The sequence below is a fragment of the Mus caroli genome, chromosome 2 (genome assembly GCF_900094665.2).
Source record: "Mus caroli chromosome 2, CAROLI_EIJ_v1.1, whole genome shotgun sequence".
Lineage (NCBI taxonomy): Eukaryota > Metazoa > Chordata > Mammalia > Rodentia > Muridae > Mus > Mus caroli.
Genome location: NC_034571.1, coordinates 56,556,171 through 56,581,130, shown reverse-complemented (window position 1 = coordinate 56,581,130; position 24,960 = coordinate 56,556,171). Strand labels below are relative to the sequence as shown.

The 24,960-nt window shown below is 36.9% G+C and overlaps 1 protein-coding gene across 2 annotated transcripts in view; it reads right to left on the bottom strand.

The window, feature by feature from the left end:
• Psmd14 (proteasome 26S subunit, non-ATPase 14) overlaps nucleotides 1-24,960 on the bottom strand; it is a 90,638-nt gene that overhangs the window by 34,420 nt on the left and 31,258 nt on the right. For both annotated transcript variants that reach the window (XM_021186006.2, XM_029470729.1), the window contains exons 4-7: nucleotides 4,879-4,950; nucleotides 4,517-4,636; nucleotides 1,808-1,878; nucleotides 747-897 (exon numbers count right to left, since the gene is read on the bottom strand). In XM_021186006.2, the coding sequence (XP_021041665.1) occupies nucleotides 747-897; nucleotides 1,808-1,878; nucleotides 4,517-4,636; nucleotides 4,879-4,950 (414 nt within the window). The remainder of the gene's footprint in view (nucleotides 1-746; nucleotides 898-1,807; nucleotides 1,879-4,516; nucleotides 4,637-4,878; nucleotides 4,951-24,960) is intronic.

The window sequence follows — 24,960 nt, the reverse complement described above, 5'->3', positions numbered from 1 at the left end:
AAATCGAATTGCCTCTCACATTTGCAGACAGCTCTGTGAAGGTGATAATAGAGCTGCACCCTGCTGTCATGAGGCAGGAAATAGGAAAATGGCATATGGGGCTAGAAAGAAAGAAATAAAAAAGGGGGAAAGAAAAAACGAAAGAACGAACAAAAAAAAAAAAAAGAGAGAGAGAACTAAACAAGAACAAAAGAGATTTCAACAAAGGACAATATAACCCAATGTGCTCTGCAAGCTAACCTCTTTTCAGAATCAGTCAGCATATTTAATCATTCATCTGGGTCCTCACTCCAAATACATGAATGGTTGATTACCAAGTCTTTGGGACAAGTTTTCATTGTCTAAAATATTTAGAATATCCAGAATATATCCTGCATAATGTCTGAAAAACAAAGCCCTTTAAAAATAACATTTTAAAGATATATTTATTAGATATTAGTAGAATGTATGAAGCTTTCAGTATGATTTAACATTCAAATTTATGAAAATTTTAAACATTAAGGATAAACATTCATTCATGATTGTAAATTAAAAGTAAAACCCCTGCGTAATTTTTTTAAAATTGCTAATACTATGACAAACATTTAAGGCCTTGAATAATTTCAATAAAAAGCATTCCTCTGTGTGTGTGTGTGTGCGCGTGTGTGTATGTGTGTTTAATTAAGAACACTTTCAAATAAAGATTTTTATTACATGCATGTGTATAAAATGGCAGTAGACGGCAATGAAGTTATAACTGACTCTACCTTTCCTTTTACACTCTGAATGGGATCCACAACCACTGCCACAGCTCTCTCCGACAAGGCTTCAAAGCTCTGCTGAGTGTTGATATCCACACCAGAAAGCCAACAGCCAAAGCCAGGGTGACTGTGATACCAACCAACAACCATCTCGGGCCTGAAACAAAGGGCACTCAGATTCAGAACACAGCAATGCATGATGAGAGGAGAGAAACAACACACTAACAGGGTATAAATTAAGAAAAGATGAAAGCACACAGGTGTGAAAAAGCACCATTAGAAACTCTGAAACCGGACACCATATTCTCCAGCAAACATGGAAATGAGTAAGTGTGACAAAGGAGGGCTATCATTAAGAGACACACATTAGCAGTGGTAGATAAGGCTTTCAGTTTTTCACCTTGTTACCACACTTTCTCAGAGCCAGTTTTTACCCTTTCAGCATTCAAGTAAATATCTACTCTTTAACTCCTTAGCTCTGGGAGCTGGGTTTTCCAGGCACAGAGTACATTTTTTAACAATGGACACCAGGATCTACTGTTGTGAAAGGATTAAATATCAATTAAACCAGCAGTAGAACTAGGAACTCAGTCAAAAACCAATTTGCACTGCTCTGCTCAGCTGCTGAGCCTTTTGCTAACATTAATTTTGAAGTTTTTTCCACAGTAGAAGAATCTGAGCAAGAGAATGACAACTATTGGGAGACTTAGCTTGAAGGAGAAAAAAACACTTGGATTACTGTCTTTAAAACTCATGTCTACACACATTTATTCACAACAACATTCGGCGGCACTTCTCAAATACACAGAAAATACCAGGTGTGTTGTTTACAAGTGAAGAGAACATAATTCTAGATGTTAAACAGAGGAACAGAATAGCCCAAGCCTATGACATGACAGCTGAGACTCTTAATACAAGGCCGTTTTCTGATTGGTGGACTTCCATTCAGGCTGTCAAGGGGCATCACACAGGCAGATCAACCATATTGACTCCTCCCCTAGTAGTGATGTTTAGAAATACTATTAACTTTAAGGTACATTTCTAAACAACAACAACAAAAAACCCACCTTCCTGTTTGTTTCAGCATATCCAACATTTTGGCTTGGAACACTGGATCAACTGCTTCTACACTGACACCCTAAATTAGAAAAAAGAAAATTTTTTTTCCTCTGAGTAAAATAAGAAAAGAAGAAACATACTGTAAAAAACAAAAACAAAACAAAACAACAAAAAACCCTACCCTAATTGTGTATTATAATTTCATACCTTTTTGTACATGTTATTTGATAGGTACTCAAATCACTGATTTCTAAAACCTGCCAAGTACCAAAGTGCTGTTAGCAAATGATTGAGACAACACTCAGGGTGTTACAAGTTCATGGTTGTCGCTCATATTTACAAGAAGTACCAAATAACTGACAAACTATGATTTTTTTCAGTTATGCCTACCTATGGCAAACATATCTCCTAATATCATTCTCTAACAGGAGAAGAACTACAACTCTTTATTTATTGTACAATAATATTTTTTCAATAATAGAAATAATTTGAAGAATAACCATATATTGCCTCATAAAACACCAATCAGACCCAGACCATTCTTAAATATTGCATTTATTAATTTAATAAAAATATGACTGCATGCAGAATAAGAAGGATTTATGTTAATAAAGTGCTAATATGACGGATGACCTATTACACGTCAGTGTTATCTATGTCTTATTAAGGCATTCTTCCAACATCAGGAGTCTAAGTCTAATCTAGCTAAGAAGCAGTTTAACATAAACATTTCCTTCCCAACATAGCAAATAGTATACTGAATTCCAAAGAAGGTATCCTTGAAAAATAAGATGTGCTCTGTTGCAAGGCTAAGAATATCTTTTTGGGGTTTTGTTTTCAATAAAGAGAAGGTGAAGAGAGAAAAGGAAGAGGACTGGAGGAGGGGTAGGGTGCAGGGAGAAATTAGAGGGGGTGACTATGCAGACATATTCTTTACAGAAGAGCCTCTTGACTCGAGCCAGAAGAAATACTTTCTGATTCTACTACACAGAGTGAATATAAGAATCAAAATAGCCTATCTCACATCATCAAGCAAGCATTTACATGGAGGCCTAGTAACAATGCATTACCTTAATTTTCTACATAGGGACTACCTATAACAGGAATAAGTTAATTTTCATGTATTTATATATTCTGATAGAAAAAGAAGATACAACAGCAGACTAAGACTAAAATCTAAATCTAAATTTGTGGTTAACATAGCATATCCATATGAACAAAAAGTATAATGGATATTCAGAAAGACAAAACAATTCCAAATCAATTTACGAAAGCAAAACAAAAACTTACTTACCTCATCTAGAAGTATTGTAGATTTTCATATTGTTTTGTATTATTTGCAGATATGTTGCATACTATAGCAGCTGCTCTACAGAAAACACTTGTTTCATGTGTGTGTATGTATATATACATACATATAGATATATATGTGTATATATCTACCTGTGTGTGTGTGTATGCATACACACACATACATATATGTATATACATACAATGGCATCACTTAACTGTTTATAATTTGCTCTTTAGTATGTACCTTATCAAAGCAAGTTCATAGTCAGGGCCTTTAAGAAGAGCAAGCAGCTTTACCTTTAAGCCTCACTAGCCTTAATAAGAATACTGACTGGTACAGAAAAGGACAAAAAACATCAGAGAAACACAAAAAAATGCACAAGTGAAAATGGTACATATCATGTTTTTAAAAATAAGTAGAATTAATGCTGACAATTTTTGGTTTGAGTTGGTGTTTCAATGTGGGGCCAAATGGCTTCACAATGAGTATTCAAGACAAGAAAGACCTTGAATTCCTCACCTCCTTTTTCCACCGCTCAAGTGCTATGATTCAAGGCATAAGCTACCATACTGGCTTTGTATAATGTTTTTCACATTTTCTTTAAATCCAGCAGGGTACCACAGCACACACCTTTAATCCCAGCATTCCAATATAGAGGCAGGAAGATCTCTGTCAGTTAGAGGGCAGCCTACTCTCTCACAAACAAACAACAACCACAAAAAATATCCAAACAGGACTGGAGAGATGGCTCAATGGCTAAGAGCACCGACTGTTCTTCCAGAGTCCTGAGTTCAATTCCCAGCAACCACATGGCTCACAACCATCTGTAATGGGATCCAATGCCCTCATCTGGTGAGTCTGAAGACAAGGACAGTGTACCAATATACATAAAATAAATCATTTTTAAAAATCCCCAAAGAAAGTATAAATGCACTACTTTTTATAAAAATCTACTGGCATAAATAGAAGGTAAAACAAAGTTGCCACTACAGGTAGTAGACTGGTTTCAAAAGTCTACATTTTAATACTTAACAACTGAATATCATTCACTACCGTATACAGCATACAGACTTCAAAACTACAGAAACTTACAGTAGGACTAATTCACATGTATCCAAATTTTATACAGCTTCTAAAAACTTTCCTCAAATGTTCAGAGTAATTAATGTAACACCCTACGTTTATAGCAACTCATTTTTAAATCCAGTAATTCAGTACTACCATCATTCAGTTTATAAGAGTTCCTGGTGCATTTAAAGGACTAATGATTTAATTCAACACAAGATAAAGTCTGTATTACTAATCTTATGATTGCTGCTTCCTAAAGCAAAGAAAAAAACATAAAAAGATGAAAAATATTTTGAATTAAAAAAAAGAAAAAAAAAGAAAGAGATATGCAACAGCCAACATCAGTACTACTCACGGTTCCTGACTGTGGCATAGCAAACACGTCAATCACTCTGACGGTGTAATCATCAACAAATTCACCAAGCATTAGACCCATAACTTCCATAGGAACTCCAGCACGGCCATGTTTTAACATCTGGAAAGAGGGAGATATATGGGCACAAAGCACATTTATTTGAAATTTTGACACACACACACACACCCATGCTGCCACATAACCTATTTTGCTTCTGTGGAAATTAAAGCCTATTTTATAGACATACCCTAACTAATACTTAGTTAATCCTTATGCTGAGGGAATTAAGGTGACCAATATACCAAAGTAAAAAAGCAAATGCAAAGGAAGCTCTGGGGCAAGTAACGCCATCCCTTCGTTACCTTTAGCAAGGCCAAGGAAGAGATATAAACTTGTTCTGCTGTGTCCACGGCAGGAGCATCTGTAGGTGGGCCCTAGAAACAAGTCCATCAATTACTATAGTACACAGAATAGTGGAGTCAAAAGTAAACTTACATGTAAAATAAACTTGATTATTATGAAAGCTTCAGAAAAAACATCAATTTTTATCCAATTACAACATAAATAATCATGAAATATTTACAAATATCAAGCATGAAAGCAACAGTTAAAACTCAGTATCCTGACAACTTTTCAATGGGCATAAAATTTACTTCCACAGTGTTCATCTACCTTGGCTACAAAATAATTACTGCCAATTACTGCAACATCAGTTAACATTACTCCACAATACAGTGTACTCTGAATGCCACCTCTCCTGGCCTAGCGTGATAAACTGAAGAATCAACAAACACAGCAGACCCTCAGAGCTGCTTCAGCTTGAACTCCAGACGGCGTGCAGATTAGGGAATGGATCACTCTGCAGACTCATAGATACAGTGGGAGGGAAGGTGAACGAAGACTTCTAATCCCTAGGTGAGAGAACTGTGAACAACATACTCTCTGCACTTGCCTAATGAAGTTGTTGCCTTCCCCACACACAACAAATTTAGCACAACCACCTCAGGTGTGAACAAACTAGATAAGGTTGGGTAGGCATGAAAAATACTTCCAGAGACTGGCCACTGCCTTTAATGCTATTACAGATTAAATGAGTCAACTAAGTTTCTTCCTAAAAGATGGTGTTTATTATTAACAAAAGAAACAAATCTCTACTGAGTGTCACAGTGAGCTGCACAGGGCAACTTGAGGTCCTTACCCTCTAGCCAGTCTCATCCAGCACCAGTAAGTACAATTTCATGCCAAGCACTTCAGTTTTTTTCTTTCTTCAATACTAGCAGTCTAATCTAGTCTATCATATATTTTATCCCAACCACAGTTTCCCCTCCCTCCTGTTCTCCCAGTCCTTCCCTGCACCTAGGTCCACTCCTCCCATTTCCCTTCAGAAAAGAGCAGGCCTCTCAGGGATATCAACCAAAGATAGCATGACTAGGCATAAGCCCTTATATGAAGGCTGGACAAGGCAACCTAGGAGGAAGAAAAGGATTTCAACAGCAGGCAAGAGTCAGAGACAGCCTCTGTTCCCACTGTTAGGAGTCCCACAAGAACACCAAGCTACACAACCATAACATAGATGCAGAGAGTAGAGGTTAGACCAATACAGACTCAGTGATTGTCCCTTCAGTCTCTATGAGCCCCTATGAGCCCTGCTTAGTTGATTCTGTGGACCGTGTTGTGGTGCACTTGACCCCTCTGGCTCCTACAACCCTACCTAACCCTCCAGATTCCCGAGCTCTGCCCAATGTTTCCGACTGCTCTGACTGCTTTTACTTCTCTATACCATGTCAAATATGTTAAACATTCACTCTCTCTTGCCTTTATGCATTTACTTGTTGAAATTAAAGAACTGCTTTACTCATACTACACTAACAATCTACAGGTATTTCTATTTATACACTAAGTTTGTCACCTTTTGGAGCTGTTAAAAATCTTACAATAGTCATTGGGAGCATCATGGCCTAGCCAGTTCCCAGGTGCGAATACTTCTCTTATCACTGAATGGAGTTGCACTGTTTCTTTCAAAGAAACTTTCAAAATGAAAGCTTAGTGGTAAGCTCAAGTACTTTTTGATAAACATATAGAAGCTTTAATAATCTTTGTTCCCCTAGGTAAGAAATTTAAGAAAGATTAAAAGATGGAGCTGGAAAGGTGGTTTGGTGGTTAAGAGCCCTGGCTGCTCTTTCAGAGAACCCAAGATGGAATTCCAGCACACACATGAAGGCCCACAGCTGTTTGTAGCTCAAGTTCTGGGGGATGAAACATCCCCTCCCTTCTGAACTCCAAAGGCACTACACATATATGGTGCACACACAGACATAAAGGCAAAACCCCTATATATAAAACAAAAATAAATACATCTTTAATAAAAAGTTTAAAGAAAGATTAAGAAAAAATTGAGGATTACATCACGTTAGATGTGATGATACATTTGTGAAAGTTAAACTTTAGCCTTAAAATGATAAACACCATATTCAAATTATTTCTTGGACACTGAACAACTTTAAAAACTGTGTGTCATCTGATAGCCTTTTTCAATTTTCCAGGAAATAATTATTTAAAAATAGACCATATTTTTACCTTAAATATATCTCTGATAGAATCCAGAAACTTTTTTCAATCATCAATGAAAGAAAACCCTGCCTTTGTTGGGTGTAATTTATAATCAGTACTTAGCGAAGCAAAGAACTCAGTAATATTTGCTAGAAAAAACATGAATAAAGAAGGCACTGAAAGCTAATAGAACTGAAAAGGAAAATGCCCAACAGTTATTTGTGAGAGGGAACAAGTACATGCAAATGGAGAGAGATCTTAGCTTTTCTTATAATCTATTTCTCGGGGCTCAGAATCGTACTACAGAAAGCCCTGCACTAGGAAACTAAGACCTCCCTCCTCCTTGGTATGACTGCTGTCTGCAGGACAGCAGCCAGGGATACGGACTCTCCTGCCCTCTCCTCTCCCTACCTCTCCTGACTCTGCCGCCCTCCCTTTCCCCTTCAAGTTCCTGGTAAGTGATCCAGGCAGGTTTCAAAGCCTTCAGCCTCCTTGATAGCTCAGGTGTGGCCCACCTATTTTATCTCTTGATTGTGTGAGTCAGAGACTAAATGTCCTGGCCTGGGGTGCTGGCTAGAAGTAAAGAGGGGTGGGTAAGTTAAATTTACAGAGACAGAAAAAAGCAGAGGGACGAAAAACTAAGATACATACCAAGGCCTTGAGAGCAGTGAGTATCTGGGTTACAGTATTTCTACACACTCACCTGTTCTGAATAGGACTAAAAGATGCAAGAAAGAAGAGACCTCATTAAAGACCCTGCAAACTGAGTTCAGAGAGAAATGTAAAAACTTACAAACAGCTTAACAACAAAGATGACCTGCCTAGCCCTCAAGAGGGGAAAAACGTGGCATTATAGACAGTCTACAACTGGTGTCTTTTGGTAAATAGTTCTGTGGACCAACATATGGGTTCGTAATTCAATAATTTGTCTAAAAATTGGAGTAACAGGCAACATTTTAGAAAATCTTTCTATAAGTAGAATATGATTTTCTTTGTAATACAGCATTGGAGGAGACACAAGATTTAAAAGGTAAGAATTAAAGTTACACAATAAAAAAACAAGGACAAAATGACATTATTGTAGGTTCCTAACAGTGACATAAAATACAACATTTTCTCTTACAAATGGAGAGCTCATTGGTGACTGTTCCAAAAATAAAAATCTGAAAGATCTTTGAACTTTAAGTTAACTGGGGGGTTGGGGGGGGGTTGGAGGGGGGGTTGGGGGGGGAGTAAACACAAAATTGCCAGTAAAGCAATGGAGAGCCCAGGTGCAGAGGTGCACCTGATATAAAAGTAAGAGGAAATAAAACTGTTGACTGACAAATCAATGATAAACAACCTCCACGTGAATTTAACATAGAAATTCATACATATGTAGTTTAAAAGTAATAAAGCAAACACTAAGAAAGCTAGTCAACAACAACAACAATAACAACAACAAAATGCCTTAACTGAATGGTTAGGACCAGACATGTTTCACATTTCAGAGCATCTGCAGTCTAAAACAGTTAAGCACCCACAATCCAAAAAATCCAAATGGCTACAAACTGGAAACATTTCTGAAGGTTTGACCATTTTGACTTCAAAACATTTTGAATGTTGGGTCTGGGATGCACAATTTGGGTCTAAATGTTTCTGTAGAGGCCACAGTGCTGCTATGCTGAACAGAGGAACACTGCACACTGTTAGATCCTCTCTGTACTTCTGAAATCAATTGAGTCTGTATTTACAGTTTGTTTTTTAGAACAAAAGTGACATTCGGCCATTCCTCTTTTCTGGTAAATTTATTAGGTTTTGATATGATTATGAAGAATTTATAGAATAATCTGGAATTACAAAGCTTTCCATTTTTATATCCTGCTGTATGTATACATTAATATTACCTAGCATTTAAAAGTCAAAGCATTCAGTATTAAAACATTTGACTCTAAAGCATCTTCTAGAGCTAAGTGCTGTAACATTTTAAATCAGTGTATTGATAAATTCAGCTTCTTTCTATCTTGAACCTAACCAGACTGCTCTACTACTGTAGACATTGCATTTCATTAGCTTTCCAAGTTGTCACCATAGAATTGAATATATTATATCTTCTTACCCTGCTTAAAAAAAAGAAAACACTTCAAACTAAATTTGCTTCTCTATATCATGCTTATATGCATTAACCAGGAAGATTAAAGAGTTACACTAAAAAAGAAAATCAAAGCATGGCAAAAACCTTTCTAATAGCGAATGTCTATGTGATCAGGGTGCAGGAACACATATGACAGGCACAAAACAAACTGAATCAATAAAAAATATACAATTAAAAATAATATAAAATTTCTGAATATTAGAAAGCAAAATACTTTGAAAATTTAGTTGCCCCATTTATGTCAAAAAAGTCATTAAGTAAATAAATTTTAAAAATCACTAAGCCCTTAGCAGAAACACAGGCAAAGAACACAGAAGCTAATTATATAAAAAATACAAAATGATATAAATATTAAATGTCTCCAATCTCCCTAGCTGACCTTCTTTAATTAAAGAAATACCAATTAACACATTAAGACTTTTTTCCCCAACAAGACAAGTTTTACAGTGTCCACTTTTGGAAAGGATAACAAAGAAGACACTGAGCCGCACTGGTAGCAATATGACTTCGTACAATCCATCCAAGGCAGCTCAACAATGGATGGAGGGCAATAGTATTAGAGTTGCACAAACCCTATTTGTGACCGTTTTTTCACTCCTAGAAATTATTTGAGTAAATAAACAAAGAATGTTTGCAGTTATAACTGTCTTTAAATAATGCAAATAAACCCAAGAATTTAATCTACAATTAAAGAACACTGTTGAAAGCCTCATCTTCTGATTGCGCTTTAGTCATCTTCAACAGCAATAGCTCTACATTTAAAGTCAAGTATCTTAATCTGTTGCTATGGGGACAGGGTTTCTCTATGTACCTCAACCTGTCTGGGAACTCACTTCAGACCAGACTACACCTGACCTCATCACAGAGACACATCTGTCTCTGCCTCCCGATTGCTGGGGCTTAAAGGAGTGTGCCACATGCACAGCCATAGGGGATATTTTAATTTAGAATCTTGGAAGAAGCCTACATTAAAGGAAAAGAAAGGAAAGGAGAAGAAAGGGAAGGAGAAGAAAGGGAAGGAAAAGAAAAGGAAGATAAGTCAGTCATAGGGAAAAGGGATAATACACATAAAGCTACCATGCCTGTGAGAATGCATCCACAAAATAGCAAGTATATCAAATCATCACACATATGTATATCTGCAGACCAAGTTTGTCAAAGATAGTTCAATGAAGCTGAGGTAACAAAACTGAAAGCTACAAGAGGGGTGTAGCCACCAAATGCACTAGCAGGAAGGCAGATTCTCCACACCTCTGATGGAAGGGGAAGCTCATTAGTCATCAGTCCATGAAACAAGCAGAGAGACTTAGTGTTTACGACTGCAAAGTATTTTAAAGCACTCAAGGATACATATTTTTGGTCAGTTATGACTTTTAAGTAAGAGATTCCACTTTTAAAGAATTCCCTAGTCTCAAAACCTAGAGCTACACATGACAGAATCGTGACAGAAATCATAATACCCATAAAATACTAAGAAAACTGTGAGGATGTTCGGAAAGGATCCAAGATACAATACAGCTCTTTAAATACCTGGGGGGGGGGGGACACAGAATACAGGAGTTGGTTGGAGTGAGTTCTCAAAGTACAGACTCTGAATCAGTTACATTTCTATAATGTGGAAACTTGTGAGCAATATACATTTTTACTGAATCAACAGAAATCAGGGTTCTAAAAAGGTTCTCCAGCAACTCTGCGTCCTGATGAAACGTCAAGATCTTTGATGTCAGACTACATTAGAACTATAAGCCAATGGGAAAGTTATCCAAGCTTACAGACTGGGAAAAATCTTGTAAGAGCCCAAGATACACAAGAAAGAAATTAAATAGATTCCCTGTAACTAGAGTTACTCAACTGACTGCTCAGGCTAGACATCTGAGAGCTGATTAGCTCAAACAACACAGTAAGTCTCAACTCCATCATCACATTATTTCCAAGTAAGCCAGTCCCAAAGCTAACATATTCTCTAAAAGTTAATCTTTTCAACTTATTTTAATGTCTTAAGTCTCATACTACATTAATACCTAGGTAGAGTTTCTGCTGTCTCAATTCAGTTCTTATACCCAACATAAAACCAAGTTTATAAAAAGTTTTACTATACAGAATGGCTGAGATTTTAAAATATTTACTTTTGAAAAGGGAACTGCAAAACATACTATCAGAAAGTTTATCCTGGTTGTGATGGCTAGTTTTTAATGTCAGCTTGGCACAGGTGAGAGTTAACTAAGAGAGCAGAGTTGAGAAAATGCCTCCTTAAGTCTACTGGGCATGTCTTTTGGGATAGATATGGGTAATTCCAGCCCACTGTGGGTGGTGCAACTCTTAGAGACTGGTCCTGAGTTGTACAAGGCAGGTTGAGCAAGCCAGGAGAAACAAGTCCATATGTTCACAGCTTCTGTTTCTAGTCCTGCCCTGATCTCCCTCAGTCTGTTACCTGGAAGTGTAAGATGAAATAGTCTTTCTTCCCTAAGTTGTTTGTGGTCCTGATGTTTTATTACTGCAACAGAAACCCTAACTAAGATACATGTCAAATAAGTTTAGAAAATACTGTGTATCTACCTGAACTCCCATGTTTCTACTGTATGCTAAACTCTTACTGGAAATATTCATTCTAGGGGGAGGGAGAAGAAAGTTTTCAAAATCATACAATCCAAGCCGGGGAGTGGTGGCGCACGCCTTTAATCCCAGCACTTGGGAGGCAGAGGCGGGTGGATTTCTGAGTTCAAGGCCAGCCTGGTCTACAGAGTGAGTTCCAGGACAGCCAGGGCTACACAGAGAAACCCTGTCTCAAAAAACAAAACACCCCCCCCCAAAAAAAAAATCATACAATCCCATGAAGGAAATCTGAGGTTTCTATTTCAGGGTATAGAGGGATTAAAAACAAAATTTCCAAATGTGTGACCAGTTACAATTCATTAAGTATTTAGTTAAAGTGTGTGTGAGTACAAAAGTTTCAAGAACCTTGAGACATTTAAAGCATATATTGACATAAACTCAAAGCTAAAACTTAACACCAACTAGAACTAAAATATAATTCTGATGGATAGTAATATACAGTTTCTAATACTGCATACCAGCAGACAGTCAAATCAACTTTTCTTCTCATAGCTGAGCTTTCATGTTTTACAATTTTAGAATCCTGAAACCATTTCTACTAAGGAAAGGAAAAAGAAATGGGCACCCTTCCTACTGAAAAGCATTTAAGATTCCCAGAGATAAGGAATACCAGTGTCTGTCTGTGTTTTCTGAAATGTGGACGACTGCACTGAGTTATACAGAGCAAATGCAATACGGAGCATACTTGCAACACTAGGTGTGTGTGTGTGTGTGTGTGTGTGTGTGTGTAGGGGGTGTTAATAGGAAAAAATAACAAACCAGATTAAACTCTACCATGAGAAATTTGACTAACAAAGCATTTAGCGTATTTTAAAAATCACAGCACACAAGTAAATAGAAAAGAATAGTTCTTTACTCCCATTTCTCATCACAATTTCTGCCATAAAGTCTTTCAAAAGCTCCCAATGCACCTTCATGATGTTCTTTCTCTTCCTGGACACCTGCTACTGACAATCCTGAAACTCTGCTTTCCCTCTCTCTTGAGCTCCTATGACTGAATCTACAATACCTGTCCTCTGTGGTCACTGAATTTCACTCCTCAAATCCATGAGACAAGAACCCGAAATCCCTTGCTCTCAAATACAACCTCAATTTTCCCATTAGTTTAATACAATGGTTCACAACCTTCGTAATGGTGTGACCCTCTAATACAGTTCCTCACATTCTAACCCCCCACACCATAAAATTATTTTTGTTGCTACTTCCTAAGTGTTGACTTTTCTGAATTGTAATAGAAGCATCTGATATGTAGAACATCTTATATGTGGCCCTAGTGAAATGGTTGCTTAGCACCCACAGGTTGAGAACCACTGCTTTACTACATTTTAAACATTTAAGCTACAATAAAAACCAGATAATGGATTATCTCAGAAGCAGAGGTCTCAAACATCAAGATACTTTATGGTAGCCTGGTGCACACCTTTAATAGCAACATTTGTGAGGCAGAGACAGGTGAATCTCTGAGTTCTAGGCCAGTCTGGTCTACATAGGAAGTTCCAGGTCATCCAGGACTACAGACACTCTGTCTTTAAGATAAATAAATAAATAAATAAATAAATAAATAAATGGAGATACTTTATGGCCATTCCCCAGGCAAATAAAAATATTAACAGCTCTACTTCAAATATGAAGTAACTTAAATCTGTGTAATATAGTTATTAAATAACTTACATGTATAATACATTTATTAAATGTATGTATGACACATCTACACATTTAAGACAAGAATGCCTGCATTTTGGGAGCAGAGGCAGGAGGAGAGAGATCTAGTATGACCATGATTCAGTGATTCAGTGAGGAAAAACAGCAAACCAGAAATAGTCAGGATAATCATGTGTCAAGGTGTACCCCAGAGCAGCGGGTGGTTTTTATCCCTGACCCACAGAGACTTCATGACCCTTTAGCTCTTTCCGCCATCGTGCCTCATTTTTCCCATCCGAAGACTATGTAATGGGAAAAAAAGTTAAGTACAAACTAATACAAACTGCTTTTCCCCAAGTCAAACTTAACACTGTTAGGATAAACCTACACTCAATTAAGACATACAGTAATGGGAAAAGGTATCAGCTTCTGCAGTAGGCCAACTCTTCATGGGAACTCTACTGACCTTATGACAACTATTTTACCAGCATACTAACAATTTAAGGCACATTTTTAAAAAAGGTTTATTTATTAGTATATGTAAGTACACGGTAGCTGTCTTCAGACACTCCAGAAGAGGGAGTCAGATCTTATTACAGATGGTTGTGAGCCACCATGTGGTTGCTGGGATTTGAACTCAGCACCTTTGGAAGAGCAGTCAGTGCTCTTAACCACTGAGCCATCTCTCCAGCCCCAAGGCACATTTTAATAACTCAATATGATATAGGTTAATTAATAACACCAAAAAGAGGCATCTAAGCAAGGAAAACAAAATTCCAGAACTAAAGAAAGGCAGTCTGTGTTTAACACACACACACACACACACACACACATCCTGCAGGTCCATACAGTACGGTGCGATGCTCCCCCCCCTCTGAAAGTGAGAACCTGCCAGGCGTGGCAGCATATACCTGTAATCCCAGAACTCAGGAAGCTGAGGCAGGAGGACTGCTACATGTTTGAGGCCAACCTGGCTACACAGTGAGGACACCGCCAGCATGGAATATACTGAAGACCCTATCTCAAAACAAAAAATATAAATTAGAATATAATTTATAGTTATATAATCCTATAAATCCATGAATTTATTCAAGATTAGAAATAGAAAAATGGGGCTGGTGAGATGGCTCAGTGGGTAAGAGCACCCGACTGCTCTTCCAGAGGTCCAGAGTTCAAATCCCAGCAACCACATGGTGGCTCACAACCATCCGTAACGAGATCTGGCGCCCTCTTCTGGTGTGTCTGAGGACAGCTACAGTGTACTTACATATAATAAATAAATAAATCTTTAAAAAAAAAAAAAAAAAAGTTCTTCCAGAAATAGAAAAATGCTTTTGTTACTAAATCTGTGGTACTCAATTCCTATTGGCCACGTTAAAATTACTTAAAGTTTGTTTGCTTGACTGTTTTAAAGTGAGGGCAGGGGATCTCTATCTGTAAGCTGGAGAATATAAATCAACTACCTAAACAACTGTAAATAATGAGCCACAGGCAACATAGCCAGCCCTTATTCAGTCATGAACATCTACCCAGCAGGGATTCTGTACAACAATGCACTTCACAACAGCACAAAGCTTACCTATGCACAATGAACTAAACACACAGGTCTACAAACATTAAATACGGCTAAATTAAATACGGATACATGAGTTTTCTGTTTTGTTTTCTCCTCATTTAGAAGGTTAAAAATCTGATCTAGCATAAAAAAGCTGTGACTTTTACTTGGGCAGCCCTTGTTGACTAAGTGCTAAAAAAAAAAAAAAAAGGCATTTGCCATTATAACAGCCTAAAAACCATCACCTCAACGTGTTGCCTACTTGGGCCTTTTAACAAATTTGTTAACACTATTAGTTATATTACTCCACCTTTTTCTTAGTGTGAACTGGTATCAATTATTTAGCCAATTTTATTATGTTATTAAAATGCATGCTGATTAATCATTGAACCAAAGTGTCACATAAAAGAAATGTAAAATAAATAGTATTGGTGAATTGTAACATTTTCCAAATATCTAAGAATGTAAATTTACCTTGGAAAATTACGTGAAACCCTTCAAAATTGCAATTAATATTACAGACTTATTATTTATTATAGCTGTTTAAGATGTATACTTGACCTTGAATTTAAGAATGATCACTAAAAGTATATTAAAATGTTTTTTAAAAAAAGAGACTTTATTAACAAATGGATTTAATTTTTTTTATTAACAAAATAAATTTAAAAGGCCTGAATAGGTACATTTAATATAAAACAAAAGCTAAGTAAGCAGTATGCTAAACAGTTAACAGAAAATATTTTTAAAATTTATGGTGCCTAATACTGGCCTCAATTCTATTATAAAATTCATACATTTAGTGAAATTACCACCTTCAGTTTCCTCAATTAAAAAACAAAGCTAAACATAAAATAATACATGAATCCAAACATATACAAATTAACTACCACTGTATTGTTTATCTCTTACCCAGCAAGGTAAGAAAGAACCTTTTAATACTTTAATTTTTGAGTATTAAACAACTAGTGTGAAAAACAAGCTGCATGTAAACTATTTCTACTGCCTGAGCTTCAATGACTAGCTGAAGCAACCTGTTCTAGGAGGTGTTAATTGGCAATAGGAGAGCAAGTCAGAAGCATGTTCCCCACCGTCCTAACCCAGCAAGGCTAGGTCATTAAAGTGGAAATGAATTCTTTCATGTGGACTTAACTCTTTCACTACATGATTTCAGCTGTTTTCTCTCAATTAATTTTTTTAAAAACTTGTTACTTTTTAGAGTTAAAATTGTTCCAAAAGAGGGGGAAGGAATCCTTTGGCTGACAGTTCCAGTGACTGTATTATTCAGAAAAGAACACAGCAAGTTAATTGTAATATAACTGCAACTCTCTCCTTAGATAAACATATAAACTAATTGTATTTGCTTAACACCAGAATAAAAATCTAGCATACAATGTTTAGAAATAGCTCAGAACCATTTTAGTCATAAGAAATTTCATTTACACTCATGCTTGAGAATCCAACAACTATACAATTAATCACCTTAACACTGAGATAAATTTACAGTATTTTTTTTATTTTAAAAGTGCATATAAAATTCCAAATATAAAAATTCTTTGAAGCACAGGAGTTAATACACCTTTCTAATTATGTTTCATTATTCTGATAAGGTGCAGTCACAGCATATCCTGATGACTGGTTGCCAAAAAAAGCCAAAATTCCTTTTATGGCATGATCTCAGGTTTCCAGATGGCACATTAATTCTTTAAAAGAGAGAGAGAGAGAGAGAGAGAGAGAGAGAGAGAGAGAGAGAGAGAGAAAAGGGAAGAAAATAAGAATGGAAATGTCAAAATAATGGTGCACTGCTTTTCAAATGCCACATTTATAAATACTAATATTCCCTATATTTTTATTTTAAGCATTTTAAAAAATTATACAGATAAGATACTAAATCCTATAATTAAAGAATAATTAATGTGCATACACTGTATCTCAAATCTGAATAATTTTGAAAGTACTGATTTTAATGAACACATCACGCTGAGAAGTAAACATTTGAAAAGTTATACCTTATATCTGACACTAAATACTTGTGATAAATTGATAAATAACCACAATATTATGATAAGATAAAATTTTACTCATTGTTGAAATACTTCCGGGCTCCGGAATAACTAACTCTAATGAAAAAAAAATGCTTATTTATTAAAAGCTTAAACTAGTGGAAATTGCAAATGTTCAAGGATGTAAAACCTGGGGATTACAGCATGCTCCTATACAATATTTCTTTTATCCTCTGCCCTCTGTACTCACCTTCTGTCAAGTTCTCTAATTTATCTGACAAACTCAGCTCCTTTCTGAGAAAACACTGCCATCCTAAGCCTACTGAACTTCTCTAATACAACACACTAAGTGGCTGCCTTAGAGCCAATATTTTAAAAATATAAAAATTTCAGTGGGGAACAGGCAGTGGGGTGAAAGTGATAGACTAGCAGGAGAGGTGGGGAGCTAACACCATTATCTAGTTATAAAAAGATCTGGTCAAAGTAACATAAGAACTGGTGGCCCGGTGTCTAGTGCACAACTCTGACATTTCTTTCCCTTCAAGACCACTCTGACAGTCATTTTGAAACAATTTTCACCTACTTAAAAATTTGTGTGTGTATGTGTGTAAAAAATGTCATGAATATCAGTCACATTACACATGTATAAACTCTGTTTTACCAGAATAACTAAATGCCCTCTGTTCTGGGTCCCTACTACTATCGTCCACACAATAGAACAGAATCAAATACAATGACCCCTTTTTAAAAGAAGTTCAAAGGAACCCAAAAGATAACTATAAACTTCTGAGAGCAGCAAACTATGCTGTTTTTTATAACTCAAATAGGGGACCAGGAATGCCCAAATCCTAAATTCTCTACAGCAGAATTTTGAGGCATCAGAACTGTTCCATTAACAGACACTACATATACATATTTACATTTTTCTTCTATATTTATATTATTTGTGTGTGTGCATGTGTAAACTAGCCTATACATACAGAGGTTGGAGGACAATTTTAGCAGTCAGTTCTCTCCTTCCACTATGTACGTGTTCCAGACATCATATTCACACCGTCAAGCTTAAGAGGCAAGCACTTTTATTAGCTGAGCCATTTTGCTCACCTGGCCCCATTTTAAAATACTGTTCAACTAGTACTGCTTATTTTAATGTTTAAATTACAAAATATAAACACAAAATTACAAATGAAGTGATCATTTTGAGAAGTTATACATCATTACTTCATACCATAGATTAGGCAAACTTATCACTCATACATGCCTATATACAGGGATATATGTACAGAGAATATCTTGTGTAGTGTATGGATGCATTACCTGTCAATTAAAAAGCCTATGGCCTATAGCTTAGGCAGAAAATTAAAGGTGGGACATCAGGGAGGCAGAAGGAACTCTGAGTTAGAGCCATGTGGGATATTTACCAGGAAAATGCAGTAAGACAGACACATGGTACCTGAACACAAGTAATTAGCCACATGGCAGAATGTAGGTTAGAATAAGTGGGATGTTTTAAGTCATATCAAGTCAGAAAAGACCCTAGCTATATATATAGTCAAGGTGCTTGTAAATATATTTTGAGTCTAAGTCTTATGTCTGGGAGCATGGGACTGGGAGGAAGAACCAATGCCAAACTTCAACAGATATATAGAATAAATGCTTTTATTTATTCACTCAATAACCACAAGCTTAGGGGACCTTCTGTCATGTATGCTACAAAAAGGTAGGTGATTCTCCTCCTTTAAAAGGTTTACAAAGTGGAAGTCACTCAAGAAGGCAACAATAAAATAAAAATTCCAACACAGTAGGATAAATACAAAAATACCGGAGAGCACATAAGTAATAATAGCCAATTTGATTCATCTTCCCTTAGGCTAAGAACTGAAGAATATGAACGGCTTTTCCAAGTCAGGAAGGAACAGTACAGAGCAAAGCAAAAGACTTTTAGGCATACCAAAGACTTTCACACACTATCAGGCACAGAGAAGACATGGTACCAATTGTCCTATGCATTATTGTTCAAAGATTTCCAAACAAGAATATTAGTTAGTTAGCCTGTAGAAACTTAGATGTCAAAAATAGTTTAATTAGCTGTCTCAGTTCAAATGGATGCTTTTTCAAAGAACTTTTTCAAAGAGGAGCTACTTTGGGGCTGGCAGTTTGGCTCAGTTAGTAGAGTGCTTGCTTTGGGAACATGAGAACCTAAATTTGATCCCCAGCACGCACGTAAAAAGCTAGGCATTGCAGGGTACACTGGAAAGTGCGTGCAATCTCAACACCATGGAGGCAGAGATAGATAATAGGAAGATCGCCAGGGGCTCACTTGCCAGTCAGTCTAACCTAACTGGTGAGCTCCAGGCCAGTGAGAAGCCCTATTTCAAAGGAAGAGGATGGCGTTTCTGAGAATGACACCCAATGGTACCTTCTTGCCTTCCACATGCACATACAAAAGAACAGATTCCTACAAATTGTTCTTTGATCTCCATAAAGGTGTAACGGTGCAGGTGTGCACGCAAGAGCAATCACACACAAATAGGCAAACATTAAGGTAAACTTACTTGTACTCTGAATTTATGAAACATTTACCTCTTTACTATAAATTAAAAAAAAAAAAAAAAAAAAAACCTGACACATCTGAAAGAAACAGAGTCTCTTACTCAAAGGGTAAGATACCCATGTTTTCCCATACAAAAACTGTATCTTAGAATACAATGGGATTTCATTATTGTGAGAGTAAAATATCCCTCTAGTTCATGGAATTTATATAAATATTATATCTGTCTTGTGCCAAGGACCAGCTTTGGCTTAGAGAGGGGCTCTAAGAGAAGGGGTGTCTGAGAGCATGGAAACAAACGACTTCAGTCAAATTGTGTCCAAGCTGGCAGCCTAGATTCTGCTTGAGGTGGCTCCCTAGACAGCTCTCTGTAGATAGCTCTTGGCTCTGTAGTCTGCTTGAGACAGCTTTTCAGACTGCTCTGCTCTGCTCTGCCCTGCCCTGCCCTGCTCTGCTCTAGACAGCTTTTTTTTTTTGCTATTCTAAAAAACACCCTGGTTAAAACAGCTAGCTTTCTGCTCCACACAGCTCTCTCTCTCTCTGCTAGTAAAAATTCTAAAAGTTCTCTGGATGGCTCATGGGTTTTCCGACCAAAGTCAGAAAAGATGCTATAAAAAATTCTTGGATCCTCCAACCAAGTGAGAAATCCTGTTAGAAAAATTTTAAAAATGATTCATGGGTTTTCTGATCAAAATCAGGAAGCTAAAAATAATAAAGAAAATAATAATTCTACAAGAGCTGTGTTCGCTCTCTGTAAATCTTGGGATTTCCAACTAGGCTCAGAAATCCAGTTAGAAAAAAGTTCTTTAAGAGCTATGCTCACTCTCCAGAGATCTCCAGACAGCTCAGTTCTCCTAGAAAACATTCTAAAGAACTGCTACCACCTTTTGCCCAGGTTTCTATTTACATATCAACCCAGTTATTTATTCCAGGTTCCCTCTTGATCATCCAATGCACCAGCATTAGACTCTTAGAAAAAGGACAGCAAGCACACTTTTTTAAAACACTGCAAAAGAATTCAGAGATCTGACTGCATTTTTTAAACTTAGCTAGGTGGACAAGTCCTGTGATTAACCACACCAACCACACCTGGACCTAGCCCAGTCCCAGGCTGACCCTGAACTCAGGAATCCACCTGCCTTCGTAAACATAAAACAAAAAAAGCTGGGTGGGAGCTTGCCTTTCAGCCATCACTCCCCAAATCGCATCTCCTCCTCTCTCTCTTTCTGACAAGCGGGCTCATAGTGCAGCTGCCTCTGGCCCTTGAGTTGTGAAGCTTCTTAGACAATTCACATTACATCCTTATATTTTTGCATAGTTGAGAAATTATATATTTTCAAATTCATGTTTTTAGAGTTCTTTTCCAAAGCCATAAGGGCTGTCCTGAATGTCCCAGAGCTTACCATTTTGCTGAGACATTAGCCCTCCCCTCCCAGACTCATGTCTCAGATTATCATGGAGTCATTCAACAAGGAGGACATTCCATGAAAGAGGAACATAAAAATATGTACATTATACAAACAAACAATATGCCCATAGCAACAATCAATATTCATGGAGGCCCACACCCTGCTGGATCTGTTCCAGGTGCCAGAACCATGTCACACTGTCCCTTACACATGACACAAGTCTCAAATCTGGGTTTCTCTTTAACATGCCATTCTCAGAATATAGTATTCTTTCAACACATACTGTAAGAAGCTGACTATCAGACATCTAAGCAATGGGCACCACTGGAAGGGAAAGCAGAGTGCAAGACTGGATTAGTTGCATCACAGATCAAAAAAGTTGAAGGTTAAGTGGATGCTACTGTGATCAGCTGTTAGAAACGGCAGCCACTAGAGCCAGGCTCTGGGGTGTTTAAAGGAATACTAATTCTTGTCTGTCTGTGTGCAGTTGTTGCTTTGTGTTTTTAAAATGTTATCCTCATGGGTTTTTTTTGTTTTCCAAATGTTATTTATCTCATCTAATGAAAGAAAAAGACAAAAGAACATATAAGAAACACGTGTATGTGGGTATGGGTATCAGAATATAGAGAGAGACTTAGAAAACCTGTGTGACAGACAGTATGACAAGCACTAGATATGTATATGATGAACTAATTAGATGTAGTGCTAATTCTTAAAATGTAGTGTCTCCAAACCCACATATTATATTTATACACAAATATAAAAATGAATATATAACACAGGTTTGGGGCCAAAATAACAGGAAACGTGATAAGCTTTAAGAATAATAAAAGCAGAACAAGGCCTGATGTTCAAAGAGCCTCTCCAGAAAACATGCAAAGAACACAGTAGTGCTTTTCAGTCCTGTGTATATCTCAAAAAACTGTGTCAAGTAAAATAACTCTGATGCCTGGGTCCAGCCTGAGGTTCTGATTTGACTGCTCTGGGGTGAGGTTCAAGTACCATTTGGTTTTTTACTGTTGTTGTTTTTGTTTTTTTTGTTTTTTCTTTTTCTGAGACAGGATCTCACAATGCAGCCCCTGCTAGCCTAGAACTCACTAAGTAGACCAGACTGACCTAGAATTCACAGAGATATTATCTGCTGCAGTTTTGCAAGCGCTGAGATTAATGTGAGTGTTGGGTTTAAAGGCTTGTACCACCACACGATACAAAGCAAGTTTTGTTTTTAGATACCAAATAATTCCTGATAAATGACCATTAACCTAGACTTATAAAGCAAAGGACTGCACTGCTGTCAGGTCAATAAAATGATTGAGGTAAGTTTGCCCAGCCAGCTGTCTTGAAATTTCAGAAGTTCAGAGCCAATTTCAAAACACATCAAATTCTATACTATTACAATTTATTATAACCTTAATTCAGTGAGACAATTTACAAAATATCACAGAGGTAGGAAGTAGGTTGAGCTTAGTCAGATGTAGAGACATTACATGTGGCAATTCTTGTTATGTATAAAATACTTCCAGAGTTCTCTTGAGCACATAAAATTGCTGGACTCCCTTCCTCTTGTAGTTAGGTGTGAACAAGTAACCAACTAAGAGAGATGTGAAATTACCTGACCTTTATTGTGTCCAATGAAAACTTTTAAAGAGTGATCACGCCATTACCTGGCATCCCAGAATATTGATGACGTCACAGAACAGAGATCCATCACACCGTGTGACTGAAAAGAAAGCTTTGTCATGCTGAGCCATTAAGATTTACTTATTTCTAAATGATGACCTGACACACTGAAATAACTTCTAAGGGAAGAGAAAGGAGGCCATTTCAAAAGACTAGAAGGAAAGCAGCAAATACTAAATTATGAAAGAAAGCAAAAGAACTTTAGAGAGAAAAATCTTACAGTCCTACAAGGGATGACCAAAATAGCATGGAACATTAAAGTAATTTAAATAGTATAGGATACAATGGCTACTTTAAGATGTAAGGAATCTATAACAGGTTCTCCAATTGTTTTAAAAAATACAAAACAAACAAAAATACCTCATGAGCCAAACAAATAAGTAAACAAAGTCCTTTCTGTCCAACCCTCGAGTGCCTTGTTAAGGGCTTCACAATGGCTCTACCTTATGCATCAAAACAACCGGTAACACTCCTGAGGAAAGCCGCTTCCCCTCGACCTTTCTCCACGCAAGAGAACCATTCCATCTTGGCCAGAGGTATAACTTCTATCCAACAGTGAAGACAAACTAATGTGTAAGTGTAACTAAAGTTTAAACACAGGAGTGAAGTTATCAACTGCACATTATTTTGAGGGCTCTTGGGTTTCTGGCAGTAGGAGGTTTACTGAGGACACCGAGCGAGATACACAGCTAACAGCAGACAAGCTGCTGAATTAGCAGCACTAGGAAGAAGCACAGTCAGATCAGTTTGAAGAACTACGGGCCATGTAAGAACTGGAGAACCGCCTATGTGGGAACAAGAGAATGGAGAAATACAATATGGTTATAGGTGAGGCTTAACTATTAGGCAAACATCAATACTATTATGGAAGGTATGTATGAAATACCTATAAGCTGGATCTCAAAAGTCAAGAATCTGACTACTTACTAAACTGCAATGGAACATTCTAGTGATTTACTACAAGCATACTCAAATAGACATAAAACCCACTTTACCTCACTTCAGTGAATTTTTGTTTCTCTCTTACTGGCAATTACCCAAGGTCCCCCAATTGTCCTAAAATCTGAAATTATAAAGCTCATAGCATAATTAACAAAGTTTGGAATAGTAACGTGGTATCCAATTGTCACACAAGTTAGCTTTTAGGTCCACACAAAAGAATAAGGATATCCACAAAATAAGATAAATAAAGAAGAGAGACAGAAAAGTACTACATAACAAACCAAATAGGCAGCAGACTGGGCATAGGGACCATTTACTTAAGATATGTGCCCTTTCTTAGGCCCAAAGAGAAGGCTGCCTCTAGGACAACAGCAATGTTGGCTTCTGTAATCAATCACTATCTAGCTTACAAAATAAAGTATTACTAAGGCAGCTATATCCTTCTCCCTTGACCGACTGCATCCCCACCCCATACTCACGCATAGCATTATTCTAATTTGGTGATGAGTATGCTTTAAAAATTGGGGTGGGGGTGTCTGGTTTTGTTTTGTAGGTGACCACATGCACCGCTGGCATCAAGCATTTTATTCTCTGCCTCAACCTCAAAAGGGCTGGGACTATAGGCACACACCAATTCATCTGACTTTATCATGTACTTCTATATAGTTTTACTACATAACAGTATATAGGTCTTATAGTATTATTTTTAATGTTTTTAAAATTGTTTACTGAATGTAAACATAATTACATAATTTTTCAACTCACCTTTCATTTATTATGCTAGTATAAAGTAATCACTAGTATATGAAGGCCATCAGTGCATCTTTACTCTCTATAATACTGTTAAACACTATTTTATACACTTTCTTCTGCTGCTAAGGCAAAGCTACAATCTATTGAACAAACCAGCTATTTAATTTTCTTTTTTCTTTTCTCCCCATCTCCACCGCAGGCTTTCATTGTTTGGTCCAGACATGCTTCAAATTTTCTAGACTCCTGTTTTGCTCTCTAGAGTACAAGGATTACAAGTGTGTGCCACCATGGCCTGTTCCCAAACTTTTCATTTTTTAAACATACTGGGGATTAACCTAGGATCTAACTTATGCATGTGAAAAATTAAGATTATAATAACAATACAACTACACAGTTGTAAACACACTAATCACTTCATGATCATAAAATACAAGAGTGCCTTGAAAATATTACATGTTCCATAAATGCTAACTAAAGGAAACTCTAAACGTTATTTTGAGAAAATACATTTCAAATGTCAACGTAAATGGATCAATCTGTCTCTATTATCAGTACTATCACACTTAAGAAATCTTGCCCTATATATCAAATTTTAATTGCACACAGAAACATATAT